General features: G+C 38.5%; 1 protein-coding gene across 1 annotated transcript in view; it reads left to right on the top strand.

The window, feature by feature from the left end:
- Nucleotides 1–14,966, top strand: part of LOC138990501 (coiled-coil domain-containing protein 7-like) — a 170,932-nt gene that overhangs the window by 17,179 nt on the left and 138,787 nt on the right. Inside the window, exons 3-4 of the mRNA XM_070382052.1 lie at nt 406–504; nt 3,885–3,995. Of these exons, the coding sequence (XP_070238153.1) occupies nt 406–504; nt 3,885–3,995 (210 nt within the window). The remainder of the gene's footprint in view (nt 1–405; nt 505–3,884; nt 3,996–14,966) is intronic.

Raw genomic sequence — 14,966 nt, 5'->3', positions numbered from 1 at the left:
TCACTTCACAAAGTTTATAGTACATATATTAGATTGTTTATCCAATTTCCCATGCATGAACATTTATATGCAGTTACAAATAATACTTTAATTAGCAAATGGTACACGTGTTTTGTTGGTCTCTGAAGTCTATGTCAATCTATAAAATATAAATAACCTAAGAGAAACAGAGACAAATACAAACTATATATAATGCCTGGAAATATTTATAAGATAATGAGAAAGATTCAAAACGTATCTATTAAAACTCTTCTCACAGTGTTATCAGATCTAGCATTATGGTAACTTCACTATAACTTCAGAAAACTTAGAATATTTCTCTTTGCTTATTATGAATTTGATATGTAGAGATTTCATAGTAGATGTATTTTTCTATTCAGTGGGCTAACTATATCTCTCTTGTAGCTCATGAAAAAATATCAGATGCAAATCTTATGCATGACCATCAAGAATCAATGTCAAAAAGCCAAATGACGGTAAAGCAACAAAAAGAGGAAAAACACAGTAAGTATACTAATTACAGATAACTTTAAATTATTTAAAATTAATTACAGCCAAAGATCTTATTCTTTGCTTCATAAATTGTGTGTGTATACATATATATAGTAGATATTTTATACTTTTACCTAATGTATAAATATCCTAAGATAACTAGAGGATGAAAACTAAAGTTGTGAAATACTTGGTCAATATTTCTGATTGTAGTATTTTTCTTAGTCATGGGTCATGCACTCAGTATCCACCAAACCAATAAAAGGCACATAATTGTCTTCAAGAGGTATGTACCTTTCACCCTACTCCAGGAAGTTAGACAGAGAGAGTCCCAGATTAATCCCGTCCTGTGGAATTGCCATCTTCCAAAGACTAACTGATGAACAGAGAAGTGCTGAGAATTTTATCTCAAAATCAGACCAGAAGTTTCAAGGGAAAATGTGACCGGGAACGTTTTTTTGTTTGCCTCCAGATCATCCTATTAGTTGAGATCCTTTCTTATGCAAGTATTTTTTCTGGAACTTAGTAGATGCTTGCAATCAGGGCCCCTGAGGGGAATGTAAGAGTGCCAGTAGCAGAATAGTTCCACAGAGTTTTGTGGGGCTTTCATTTGTTGTGACTGACAGAACAAATTTTGGAAGATATCTCTAGAATAATGTGTATTGCCCTTTCCCACAAGGTCCTTGTCCATGTTTCTGTTAATGACCCTGCTATGCTGCTAAGCATGGTCAACATAGCATCTGGCCTTGTGGGATGGTACACATGCCAGGATGCACCAGAAGGATGAGGATGTCAACAATAGTGTGGAAGCCCAGTGCCCCATCTGGGAGTGGGACTTCCTCCTGCTCTTGGCCTTATGCAAGGACATTAAAGGTGTATTGCAACCTTTTAAGCAAAAAGCAAACTGATCATATCATCTGTGTGCACAGAGACATTGAAGGAGCATTTGCAACATGAATTCCTTCATACCTAATTCCCTCAGCTGGGGCAAGAGCCTCTAGGACGGTCACAATGTCAGGTAAGGCCAGTGTCCTGATCTGTACCACAGCACTGAGCTCTAGTACAGTAGTTCTGTAGTCCAGTCCAGGCATGCAAGGCTCTTTGCATAGGTTTACTTAGTTAAACTGAATGGAGAAATAATCTCACAGAGACATTTGCCTTACTGAAAGTCAGCAAAGATGGCTAGCATTTGTTTATCCTTTGCTTAGTAGTTGATCTGGAGACATGTCTCTAGGCACTGGTAGTCTGGTAGGTTTGCATTCTTCCATGTGCCCCACTGAAATGATCCTGAGTGCAGCAGTGCTCATCATGGCTTGGGGCTTATGTGAGTTCGAGTTCACATAGAAAATACATCTGTACTAATGATATATTCCGGAGAAGGCAATGGCACCCCACTCTAGTACTCTTGCCTGGAAAATCCCATGGATGGAGGAGCCTGGAAGGCTGCAGTCCATGGGGTCGCTGAGGGTCGGACACGACTAAGCGACTTCACTTTCACTTTTCACTTTTATGCATTGGAGAAGGAAATGGCAACCCACTCCAGTGTTCTTGCCTGGAGAATCCCAGGGACGGGGAAGCCTGGTGGGCTGCTGTCTCTGGGGTCACACAGAGTTGGACACAACTGAAGCGACTTAGCAGCAATGATATATTCAGGGTTTCCCAGGTGGCACAAATGGTGAAGAACCTGTCTGACAATGCAGGAGATCCGAGATCTGCAGATTCATTTCCTGGATTGGGAAGATCCCCGGGAGGAGGGCATGGGAACCCACTCCAGTATTCTTGCCTAGAGAATGCCACAGACAGAGGAGCCTGGCAGGCCACAGTCCATGGGGTTGCAAAGAGTCAGATATGACTGAAGCAATTTAGCATGCATGCAATTATGTATTCAGCAGTGGGAGCTATGAAATAGAAGTTTATGATGTCTAAAAGCACCCACACCATGGTCAGGTTTAAGTAAGGGTCAAAATGCATTACTTGTGTTCCTCTCATCCTGGTGTCAGAGTTGTGGAAATAACAGTCCTTGGTAAACTAGAAGCCAGTCTTGGGGACTAGAATCCCTAATCTTGCTTATTTTGAAAAGCCAAGTATTCTGGGTAAAAATAGAGTTGTCAGATTCATCTTAAGGTCACTGTGGAGAGCACGTTATTAGTAATAAGTTCATCACCATTTTGAGTCTCATGGGGCTGTGTTGGCCACCATGGCTCACTTCCTGGCACAAGATGTGTGCTGGAGAGTCCATCCATCCCTTCCTTGACCCTCCATTGCTGGGTAACTAGACAGTGTTTCCAGTGGCAAGGAGCTCACCATGTGTGGGCAGAAGTTTTCAGAAACCAAATGTCAGCCAGAAGAGGAAGGAGATTGTCTCAGGTGAAGGAGATTGTCTCAGGTGTTCGTGTCTTTTCTTCCTCATCCCCTCCCTTGTCCTCCTTGGACACAGTGGCCCCTGTCAGGGAACTCAGAACCAGGGGTTCTGTTGAGACACAGCCAGCAAGGTGTCTGTTTCCCTCACTAAATTAACAAGAGTAGCTCCTCCTCAGGTTGCTGGTCAAGTGAAACTGAGAAACCTGGATAATTTTTCATTAGACTTGAATCTCAGAACCTGGCTATATCACGGAGTATCCATCATTGTCAGAACAGCATGAGAGCAAATAGTAGTTACTGGGTATGGCTCAAGTCAGCCATGTCTGCAGGGACTCTTGTGACCCAGTATATTGTTTTTGATTTACATTTCCTGTATTTCTTGTTTTAAAAATAAGGATCTTTCATTATCATTTTTTTTTTCAAATTTCCTTTATTCTTTCTTTCCTTCCTTCTTTCTTAAACTGTACTTGGTATTCTCTCTTTTAGGTTCCCCCCTCTACCATTAAGCACTGTATCCTGGAGATGCTTCCCAATCATTTCATCAGGATCTTTATCATTCCTTTTGTATTTGTTTGTACAGCTCCATATGCACATTGCACCCTACAGTCTATGTTTTTATACTTTACATATGATACTTTAGCCTACCAGTCCCCTATGCTTTATGTTTAAGTGATCTTAATATTTTACAGTTACAAATATTATGCTATGAATAACCTTGTACATATGTATTTTCTTTGTTTGGTCTATTGAATTATATTAACTAAAAATATTGAGACAACTCAGAAAATGAGAAACTTAACATAAAACACATTTGAATTCCACAAGTATTATTTTTATGGTAAAGTACCTTTCACACACACTCATTAAGACTTCTCATAGTTTTCATGGCAGACTTCACAATATGGTGATTTTCTTCTTAACTTCATAAAAATGAGATAACTGCTGCTGTTTTCATTTTATAAATTGTAAGCTAAATGTTTCACCATAGATCTTTATTTTTATTTAGTTGATAAATTCTTCTCTTTTTGTAGCTCAAGATGAAGTACCAGATGGAAATCATATGCTTGACCATCAAGAGTTAATGTCAGAATCAGAGATTCAAGTGAAGAAAGAAAGCTTTCACACAGGGGAAAGATTTACTAGTAAGTGCAAAAACTACAGAAAAATTTATATTGTTTAAAATTAAACTCATTAGATGTTTTTATTTTGGTTTATGAAAATGTATTTGTTGAGCATATATTCATATTGAAATATTTCACTTTGACTAAAATCAGATACCATGAGATACCTAGAGAGAAGAGCAGAAATACTGATACCATTTGATTGAAATTTTTGTCCTTAAGAGCATTTTGTGACCAGAAGATGAATGGCCCAATGCCCAGTAGCTGGTTAATACCTATGTCTCCAAAGTAGTGTGCCTTTCAGCCAGCTCCCAGTAGTTATAACTACAGAAGCCCAATGGATGCCTCTATGCATGATAGGGCCCTTGTGCCATAGTCTCCATTAGCAAACAGATGTTTTGGAGATCTGTAAATCAAGCATCTGGTGATGGTCAGGAGGCCTTTTGGAGGGCCTTTTGGGTACTCTCTTGGTTGTATCCTCACTAAAATGAAGCAACCTCTCTGGTAACCACATAGATTGGCTTCATCAAGGACTCTCTTTGGGCAAAGGAGAATGCAGGTGATCGAAAGGGTTGCTCTATTTGCTGGGCCCAGTTATTTGTCAGAGTTGAATCACCCAAGTTTGAGGTCTTGTCTTCTGAAATGAGAATTCATGCCCCTTAGAGATCATGCCCAGGAATTTCACTATGGTATCAGGTAACTAAGCATGTGTACTAATGGTTCAGCCAGGAGCCACTGGAAGATCCACACAATGTCTAGTCCTTGTTGGGTGGTGTCCTTTGTGATGGGAGGACTAGCTGAGTGAAAACTAATCCTCCCTGTAGGAGCAAGCCACTTAAAATTGGTGACCTCTTCTCTGTAGCTCAAATGGTAAAGAATCTGCCTGTGAGGCAGGAGACCAGGGTTCGATCCCTGGGTTGGGAAGTTCCTCTGGAGAAGGGAATGGCAATCCACTCCAGTATTTTTGCCTGGAGAATTCCATGGACAGAGAAGCCTGGCAGGCTACAGTTCGTGGGGTCGCAAAGAGTCAGACATGACTGAGCAACTAACACAGTCCTACACACAGACACAGTCACTAATAACAGATATGTGAGCGGTGTGGTGGCCACGTGTAGGACATGACAGCTCAGGTAGCTAGAGTTCTGAAACAGCATTGGTACAATTACTCATTTGCTTAATCCTGAAATGCTTCTCAAATGGTTTCAGAATAGCTCTGAATATACCATTACTAAAACAAATCAAGTTATAAAATGATTGCATGACTTGTTTGTTGTCCACGTCCCCCCAAGTCACCCCACTTCCATGTCCAAGACAGGGTTTTTAGTAAATACTGGTTTGAGGAATTACTGCTTTTATTCTCCCTACAGTAGTTTCAGTTCTTTAAGTTTGCTTTTTCTTTCCATTCCATCATCTTATTTGTTTTGGCCTAATTTTTATTTTGAAATACATAGAGCATGAAACTACTTCCAAAAGTTAACAATATACAAAGCAGTATGCTTAGAGGCTTCTCAGTCTTCTCTCTTCTTGTAGGTATCTATGTGCATTGTTTTGTGATAGTTTTCCTATCTTTTCTCTATTTTTTGTCTCTCCTTTATTTTTTCTCATTTCTATTTTATTACCCAGTGTTTGCATATTCGTTTTCCCCTTCCAGTTTTTTTACTTAATATTATTTCTAGAAATCCCTCCAAGTCATTATATAGAATTCAGTTTCATTCAGAGTATAGTACTACGTATAGCTGTTTGTAACCACAGTATTTACCATAATTTATATTATACCACAGTGTGTAATGCATACCTTAATTTAACTAATTCTCTCCCTTAATATTTTTATGGTTTTGAATATTTTGCACTTCTAAATACTGAGTTGACCAGAAAATCTATTCAGGTTTTTCCATAACATCTTACATAACGACCGGACTGAACTTTCTGGCAAACCCAATACATTGTACACGAATAACTGTGTACACATTCATTTGTATTTTTTATTCTATGAACATGTGTCGGCATAAGGTATAAATAACTTATGAAATCAAGAGACTTTTATATATATATATATATATATATATATATCTGTGTGTGTGTTATTATATAATGTCTAGAAATACTATTGAAACACCTTCTTTGAGGTATACTGATTCAAAATGTTCTCATAAAAACTGCAGTGAGGGATTACCTCATGCCGGTCAGAATGCCCATCATCAAAAAATCTACAAACAATAAATGCTAAAGAGGGTGTGGAAAAAGGGAACCATCTCGCACTGTTGGTGGGAATGTAAATTCATATAGCCACTGTGGAGAACAGTATCCTGCTGCTGCTGCTAAATCGCTTCAGTTGTGTCCAACTCTGTGCGACCCCATAGACGGCAGCCCACCAGGCTCCCCCATCCCTGGGATTCTCCAGGCAAGAACACTGGAGTGGGTTGCCGTTTCCTTCTCCAATGCATGAAAGTGAAAAGTGAAAGTGAAGTCGCTCAGTTGTGTCTGACTCTTCACGACCCCCATGGACTGCAGCCTACCAGGCTCCTCCATCCTAGAATTTTCCAGGCAAGAGTACTGGAGTGGGGTGCCATTGCCTTCTCCGGTGGAAAATAGTATAGAGGTTCCTTAAATAACTAGGAATAGAGCTACCATATTACCCAGCAATCCCACTACTGGGCATATACCCTGAGGAAACCATAATTGAAAAAGACATATGTAACCCTAATGTTCATTGCAACACTATTTGTAATAGCTTCTTGCCTGGAGAATCCCCATGGGCAGAGGAGCCTGACGGGCTACAGTCCATAGTGTCACAAAGAGTCAGATACAACAGAACGACTAAGCACAGCATAGAACATGGTAGCCACCTAGATGTCCATTGATACATGAATGGATAAAAACGGTTGTGGTACATGTATACAGTGGCCATAAAACCAGACATGGAACAGTGGACTGGTTCACAATTGGGAAAGGAATATATCGAGGCTGTATATTGTCATCCTGCTTATTTAACTTATATGCAGAGTGCATCATGCAAAATGCCAGGCTGGATGACTGAAAGCTGGAATCAAGATTGCTGGGAAAAGTATCAACAACCTCAGTTATGCAGATGATAAATGGCAGAAAGCGAAGAAGAACTAAAGAGCCTCTTGATGAAAGTGAAAGAGGAGAGTGAAAAAGCTGGCTTAAAACTCAGCATTCAAAACACTAAGATCATGGCATCCAGTCCTGTCACTTCATGGGAAATAAATGGGGAAAAAGTGAAAACAGTGTCAGGTTCCATTTTCTTGGGCTCCAAAATCAATGCAGACAGTGACTGCAGCCACAAAATTAAAAGATGCTTGCTCCTTAGAAGAAAAGCTATGACGAACCTAGACAGTGTTTTAAAAAGCAGATATTACATTACCGCAAAGGTCCATATAGTCGAAGCTATGGTTTTTCCAGTAGTCATGTGTGTACAGATGTGAGAGTTGGGCCATAAAGAAGGCTGAGCACCAAAGAACCGATGCTTTCAGATTGTGGTGCTCAAGACTCTTGAGACTCAGTTAGACAGCAAGGGAGATCAACCCAGTCAATCCTAAAGGAAATCAATCCTGAATATTCATTGGAATTACTGATGCTGAAGCTGAAGCTCCAGTACTTTGGCCACCTGATGGGAAGAGCTGACTCATTTGAAAAAACCCTGATGCTTAGAAAAATTGTAGGCAGGAGGAGGAGGAGACAACAGAGAATGAGATGGTTGGATGGCATCACTGACTCAATGGACATGAATTTGATCAACCTCTGGGAGATAGTGAAGGACAGGGAAGCCTGAATGCTGCAGTCCATGGGATTACAAAGAAATGGACACGACTTAACAACTGAACAACAAAAACATGGAGGGATATGCTTATGAGAAATCATTTTATAGATTATAGGAACATTTGAAGAGTCAGTGATGAGATTTATGAGAGGCTTATTTTGGCCTTGTATTGACCAAGGAATTTGGTAAAAATCCAAAAGTCAGCTAATTTGCCCCTAGTAGCTATAATTATGGAGAAGGCAATGGCACCCCACTCCAGTACTTTTGCCTGGAAAATCCCATGGACGGAGGAGCCTGATAGGCTGCGGTCCATGGGGGTCGTGAAGAGTCGGACACGACTGAGCGACTTCACTTTCACTTTTCACTTTCATGCATTGGAGAAGGAAATGGCAACCCACTCCAAGGTTCTTGCTTGGAGAATCCCAGGGACGGCGGAGCCTAGTGGGCTGCCGTCTGTGGGGTCGCAGAGTCAGACACTACTGATGAGACTTAGCAGCAGCAGCAGTTATACTTAGTGTTACCAAAGAGTTTTATTTCCATCCTAAACATTGGGGCAAAATAGCTAGAAATTAAACAACAACTTTTAATTTTGATAGACAGACCGACCTTTGGTCAGCAGTACAATTGAATTGGTAGAATGGGTCTTTCAAGCCTGGTCCAGACTCATGGGTCAGCTGTCTCTTACTGTTATTTTCTTCTCCTAGCTTAGTGATGCTTGGCTTAGTTGAAGGCAGGTGCTAGGAACAGGGGTCAAAGTCCACTCAGGTGGAAGGCCTTTTCAAAATGAGAGATGTGAATCTATGAATTAATGTCTTTCAGTTTGGCTTCATGTAGATTAGTTAATAATACTTGATAAGATTTTTTTCATTGTGTCTGTAAATAATCTTTTATTTGATGTCCTTTCTAATAAAATCTCTAGATTGTAATTCATTATCCTTTACATGGGCACTCGATATAAAAGTACTTAGTACTTTTTTTAAGTGTCTCAGTAAAACCCTGTCCATAATGTCATATATTTCCTTTGAACCATCATGGGTGCAAATTTCCAAAATTATTTTTCCCATTAAATCATTTTCTTAAAAGCCCAGTGTGTTAAAGAATGTACATGTTGCAGTAATGGCAGTTAGGCTTCATTAGATAGTGTTTGTTTTTGTTTGATCTAAACTGTATTTGTGTAGCTGGGTCAAAATTCCCTAGTTCTGTCGTTGTTATCTGTTTCTCTTCTTTAGTGGTTATCTCTTGAGCCTGTATAAAGAAATCTTTTATTTGGTTATCAAGGTTAATGGAGAGAAGTAGACATTTTCAAGCCTGGACAGGATTAATATTTAAAACTGCCTGTTTTGTTGCAGCATCAGCAAGCTGATTTCTTTTAGCTTCTGTAGTGTCAGATTTGGAATGAGTGCCCTATTGTTTCAATAATTGCTAACTGTTTTGGCACCTATATTACAAAACATTTCAAAGTTCTCCTGAGGAGGTTAAAAAGCTCATTGTTTTAATAGCATTCCAAAATTATGTGCCATTTCAAAAGTATAGTGACTGTCACATAAATATTTGTTATCCTGGTCTTTAGCTAGTTTACAAGCTAGAGTTAAGAGTTTTAATTTGGCTTGTTATGTTGCCTTTGTTTCTGATAAATAAAAGTTTTTAATTATGTCCGCTGTGGACATTATTGCATATCCAGCTCAGTAAGGTCCCTGTTTATCCTTTAAGTAGGACCCATCTGTAAATTAAATTAGATCAGCCTTATCAGTAAGGAGCTTACCTTATCAATAAGCATCTCAAAGATGGAGAAGCTCCATACAGTCAGCAAAAACAAGACCGGGAGCTGACTGTGGCCAGGATCATGAACTCCTTATTGTCAAATTAAGACTTAAATTTAAGAAAGTGGGGAAAACCACTAGACCATTCAGATATGACCTAAATCAAATCCCTTATGACTATACAGTGGAAGTGAGAAGTAGATTTAAGGGACTAGATCTGATAGAGTGCCTGATGAACTATGGACGGAGGTTTGTGACACTGTACAGGAGACAGGGATCAAGACCATCCCCAAGAAAAAGAAATGCAAAAAAGCAAAATGGCTGTCTGAAAAGGCCTTACAAATAGGTGTGAAAAGAAGAGAGGCAAAAAGCAAAGGAGAAAAGGAAAGATATACCCATTTGAATGCAGAGTTCCAAAGAATAGCAAGGAGAGATAAGAAAGCCTTCCTCAGTGATCAGTGCAAAGAAATAAAGGAAAACACCAGAATGGGAAAGACTAGAGATCTCTTCAAGAAAATCAGAGATACCAAGGGAACATTTCATGCAAAGATGGGCTCGATAAGGGACAGAAATGGTATGGACATAACAGAAGCAGAAGATATTAAGAAGTGGCAAGAATACACAGAAGAACTGTACAAAAAAGATCTTCACGACCCAGATAATTACAAAGGTGTAATTACTCACACTCACCTAGAGCTGGACATCCTGGAATGTGAAGTCAGGTGAGCCTTAGGAAGCATCACTACGAACAAAGCTAGTGGAGGTGATGGAATTCCAGTTGAGCTATTTCAAATCCTAAAAGACGATGCTGTGAAAGTGCTGCACTCAATATGCCAGCAAATTTGGAAAACTCAGCAGTGGCCACAGGACTGGAAAAGGTCAGTTTTCATTCCAATCCCAAAGAAAGGCAATGCCAAAGAATGCTCAAACTACCGCACAATTGCACTTTGTTTGAATTTGCTTTCTGTCTAACATAATTTCTATAGTCTAAAATAAATACAAAATAAATAGCATGTCATTTCCAAAAAAGCATAAAGTGAGAAATGCATATTAAAATGATATATAACATAGCCACATTTATTTAAGAATGTATTCCAGTATCAAATGGCAAAGTTCAACTTAAAACTTCAATTATTTTTGCACCAACCTAATATTAACAGAAAATATTAAGAAAACTCAGAAAAAGAGCAACTAGTGTTTGAAATCTAGGAATATTAATAACAATAAAATACTTTCCACATACTCTCTTTTAGACTCTTCTCATAGTTTTCATAGCAGATCACACATTATAGTTATCTAATGATAACTGCATAAACTGGGAGAAACTGCCATAGTTCACATGTATAAATTTGCCATGTAGGGATTTCCCAGTAGATTTTTTTTTTCTAATTTTATTTTATTTTTAAACTTTACATAATTGTATTAGTTTTGCCAAATATCAAAATGAATCCGCCACAGGTATACATGTGTTCCCCATCCCGAACCCTCCTCCCTCCTCCCTCCCCATACCATCCCTCTGGGCCGTCCCAGTGCACCAGCCCCAAGCATCCAGCATCGTGCATCGAACCTGGACTGGCAACTCGTTTCCTACATGATATTTTACATGTTTCATTGCCATTCTCCCAAATCGTCCCACCCTCTCCCTCTCCCATAGAGTCCATAAGACTGTTCTATACATCAGTGTCTCTTTTGCTGTCTCGTACACCAGGTTATTGTTACCATCTTTCTAAATTCCATAAATATGCGTTAGTATACTGTATTTATGTTTTTCCTTCTGGCTTACTTCACTCTGTATAATAGGCTCCAGTTTCATCCACCTCATTAGAACTGATTCAAATGTATTCTTTTTAATGGCTGAGTAATACTCCATTGTGTATATGTACCACTGCTTTCTTATCCATTCATCTGCTGATGGACATCTAGGTTGCTTCCATGTCCTGGCTATTATAAACAGTGCTGCGATGAACATTGGCATACACGTGTCTCTTTCCCTTCTGGTTTCCTCAGTGTGTATGCCCAGCAGTGGGGTTGCTGGATCATAAGGCAGTTCTATTTCCAGTTTTTTAAGGAATCTCTACACTGTTCTCCATAGTGGCTGTACTAGTTTGCATTCCCACCAACAGTGTAAGAGGGTTCCCTTTTCTCCACACCCTCTCCAGCATTTATTATTTGTAGACTTTTGGATCGCAGCCATTCTGACTGGTGTGAAATGGTACCTCATAGTGGTTTTGATTTGCATTTCTCTGATAATGAGTGATGTTGAGCATCTTTTCATGTGTTTGTTAGCCATCTGTATGTCTTCTTTGGAGAAATGTCTATTTAGTTCTTTGGCCCATTTTTTTGATTGGGTCGTTTTATTTTTCTGGAGTTGAGCTGTAGGAGTTGCTTGTATATTTTTGAGATTAGTTGTTTGTTGGTTGCTTCATTTGCTATTATTTTCTCCCATTCTGAAGGCTGTCTTTTCACCTTGCTAATAGTTTCCTTTGATGTGCAGAAGCTTTTAAGTTTAATTAGGTCCCATTTGTTTTATTTTGTTTTTATTTCCAATATTCTGGGAGGTGGGTCATAGAGGATCCTGCTGTGATGTATGTCGGAGAGTGTTTTGCCTATGTTCTCCTCTAGGAGTTTTATAGTTTCTGGTCTTACGTTTAGATCTTTAATCCATTTTGAGTTTATTTTTGTGTATGGTGTTAGAAAGTGGTCCAGTTTCATTCTTTTACAAGTGGTTGACCAGATTTCCCAGCACCACTTGTTAAAGAGATTGTCTTTAATCCATTGTATATTCTTGCCTCCTTTGTCAAAGATAAGGTGTCCATATGTGCGTGGATTTATCTCTGGGCTTTCTATTTTATTCCATTGATCAATATTTCTGTCTTTGTGCCAGTACCATACTGTCTTGATAACTGTGGCTTTGTAGTAGACCCTGAAGTCAGGTAGGTTGATTCCTCCAGTTCCACTCTTCTTTCTCAAGATCGCTTTGGCTATTCGAGGTTTTTTGTATTTCCATACAAATTGTGAAATTATGTGTTCTAGCTCTGTGAAGAATACTGTTGGTAGCTTGATAGGGATTGCATTGAATCTATAAATTGCTTTGGGTAGTATACTCATTTTCACTATGTTGATTCTTCTGATCCATGAACATGGTCTATTTCTCCATCTATTAGTGTCCTCTTTGATTTCTTTCACCAGTGTTTTATAGTTTTCTATATATAGGTCTTTAGTTTCTTTAGGTAGATATATTCCTAAGTATTTTATTCTTTCCTTTGCAATGGTGAATGGAATTGTTTCCTTAATTTCTCTTTCTGTTTTCTCATTATTAGTGTATAGGAATGCAAGGGATTTCTGTGGGTTGATTTTATATCCTGCAACTTTACTATAGTCATTGATTATTTCTAGTAATTTTCTGGTGGAATCTTTAGGGTTTTCTATGTAGAGGATCATGTCATCTGCAAATAGTGAGAGTTTTACTTCTTCTTTTCCAATTTGGATTCCTTTTATTTCTTTTTCTGCTCTGATTGCTGTGACCAAAACTTCCAAAACTATGTTGAATAGTAATGGTGAAAGTGGGCACCCTTGTCTTGTTCCTGACTTTAGAGGAAATGCTTTCAATTTTTCACCATTGAGGATAATGTTTGCTGTGGGTTTGTCATATGTAGCTTTTATTATGTTGAGGTATGTTCCTTCTATTCCTGCTTTCTGGAGAGTTTTTTATCATAAATGGGTGTTGAATTTTGTCAAAGGCTTTCTCTGCATCTATTGAGATAGTCATATGGTTTTTATTTTTCAATTTGTTAATGTGTATTACATTGATTGATTTGCGGATATTGAAGAATCCTTGCATCCCTGGGATAAAGCCCACTTGGTCATGGTGTATGATCTTTTTAATGTGTTGTTGGATTCTGATTGCTAGAATTTTGTTAAGGATTTTTGCATCTATGTTCATCAGTGATATTGGCCTGTAGTTTTCTTTTTTTGTAGCATCTTTGTCAGGTTTTGGTATTAGGGTGATGGTGGCCTCATAGAATGAGTTTGGAAGTTTACCTTCCTCTGCAATTTTCTGGAAGAGTTTGAGCAGGATAGGTGTTAGCTCTTCTCTAAATTTTTGGTAGAATTCAGCTGTGAAGCCGTCTGGACCTGGGCTTTTGTTTGCTGGAAGATTTTTGATTACAGTTTCAATTTCCATGCTTGTGATGGGTCTGTTAAGATTTTCTATTTCTTCCTGGTCCAGTTTTGGAAAGTTGTACTTTTCTAAGAATTTGTCCATTTCTTCCACGTTGTCCATTTTATTGGCATATAATTGTTGATAGTAGTCTCTTATGATCCTTTGTATTTCTGTGTTGTCTGTTGTGATCTCTCCATTTTCGTTTCTAATTTTGTTGATTTGATTTTTCTCCTTTGTTTCTTGATGAGTCTGGCTAATGGTTTGTCAATTTTATTTATCCTTTCAAAGAACCAGCTTTTGGTTTTGTTGATTTTTGCTATGGTCTCTTTTGTTTCTTTTGCATTTATTTCTGCCCTAATTTTTAAGATTTCTTTCCTTCTACTAACCCTGGGGTTCTTCATTTCTTCCTTTTCTAGTTGCTTTAGGTGTAGAGTTAGGTTATTTATTTGACTTTTTCTTGTTTCTTGAGGTGTGCCTGTATTGCTATGAACTTTCCCCTTAGGACTGCTTTTACTGTGTCCCACAGGTTTTGGGTTGTTGTGTTTTCATTTTCATTCGTTTCTATGCAAATTTTGATTTCTTTTTTGATTTCTTCTGTGATTTGTTGGTTATTCAGCAGTGTGTTGTTCAGCCTCCATATGTTGGAATTTTTAATAGTTTTTCTCCTGTAATTGAGATCTAATCTTACTGCATTGTGGTCAGAAAAGATGCTTGGAATGATTTCTATTTTCTTGAATTTACCAAGGCTAGCTTTATGGCCCAGGATGTGATCTATCCTGGAGAAGGTTCCATGTGCGCTTGAGAAAAAGGTGAAATTCATTGTTTTGGGATGAAATGTCCTATAGATATCAATTAAGTCTAACTGGTCTATTGTATAGTTTAAAGTTTGTGTTTCCTTGTTAATTTTCTGTTTAGTTGATCTATCCATAGGTGTGAGTGGGGTATTAAAGTCTCCCACTATTATTGTGTTATTGTTAATTTCTCCATTCATACTTGTTAGCATTTGTCTTACGTACTGTGGTGCTCCCGTGTTGGGTGCATATATATTTATAATTGTTATATCTTCTTCTTGGATTGATCCTTTGATCATTATGTAGTGAACTTCTTTGTCTCTTTTCACAGCCTTTGTTTTAAAGTCTATTTTATCTGATATGAGTATTGCTACTCCTGCTTTCTTTTGGTCCCTATTTGCATGGAAAATCTTTTTCCAGCCCTTCACTTTCAGTCTGTATGTGTCCCCTGTTTTGAGGTGGGTCTCTTGTAGACAACATATGTAGGGGTCTTGTTTT

The sequence above is a fragment of the Bos mutus genome, chromosome 13 (genome assembly GCF_027580195.1).
Source record: "Bos mutus isolate GX-2022 chromosome 13, NWIPB_WYAK_1.1, whole genome shotgun sequence".
Taxonomy (NCBI): Eukaryota; Metazoa; Chordata; class Mammalia; order Artiodactyla; family Bovidae; genus Bos; species Bos mutus.
This window is presented reverse-complemented; position numbering and strand designations above follow the sequence as displayed.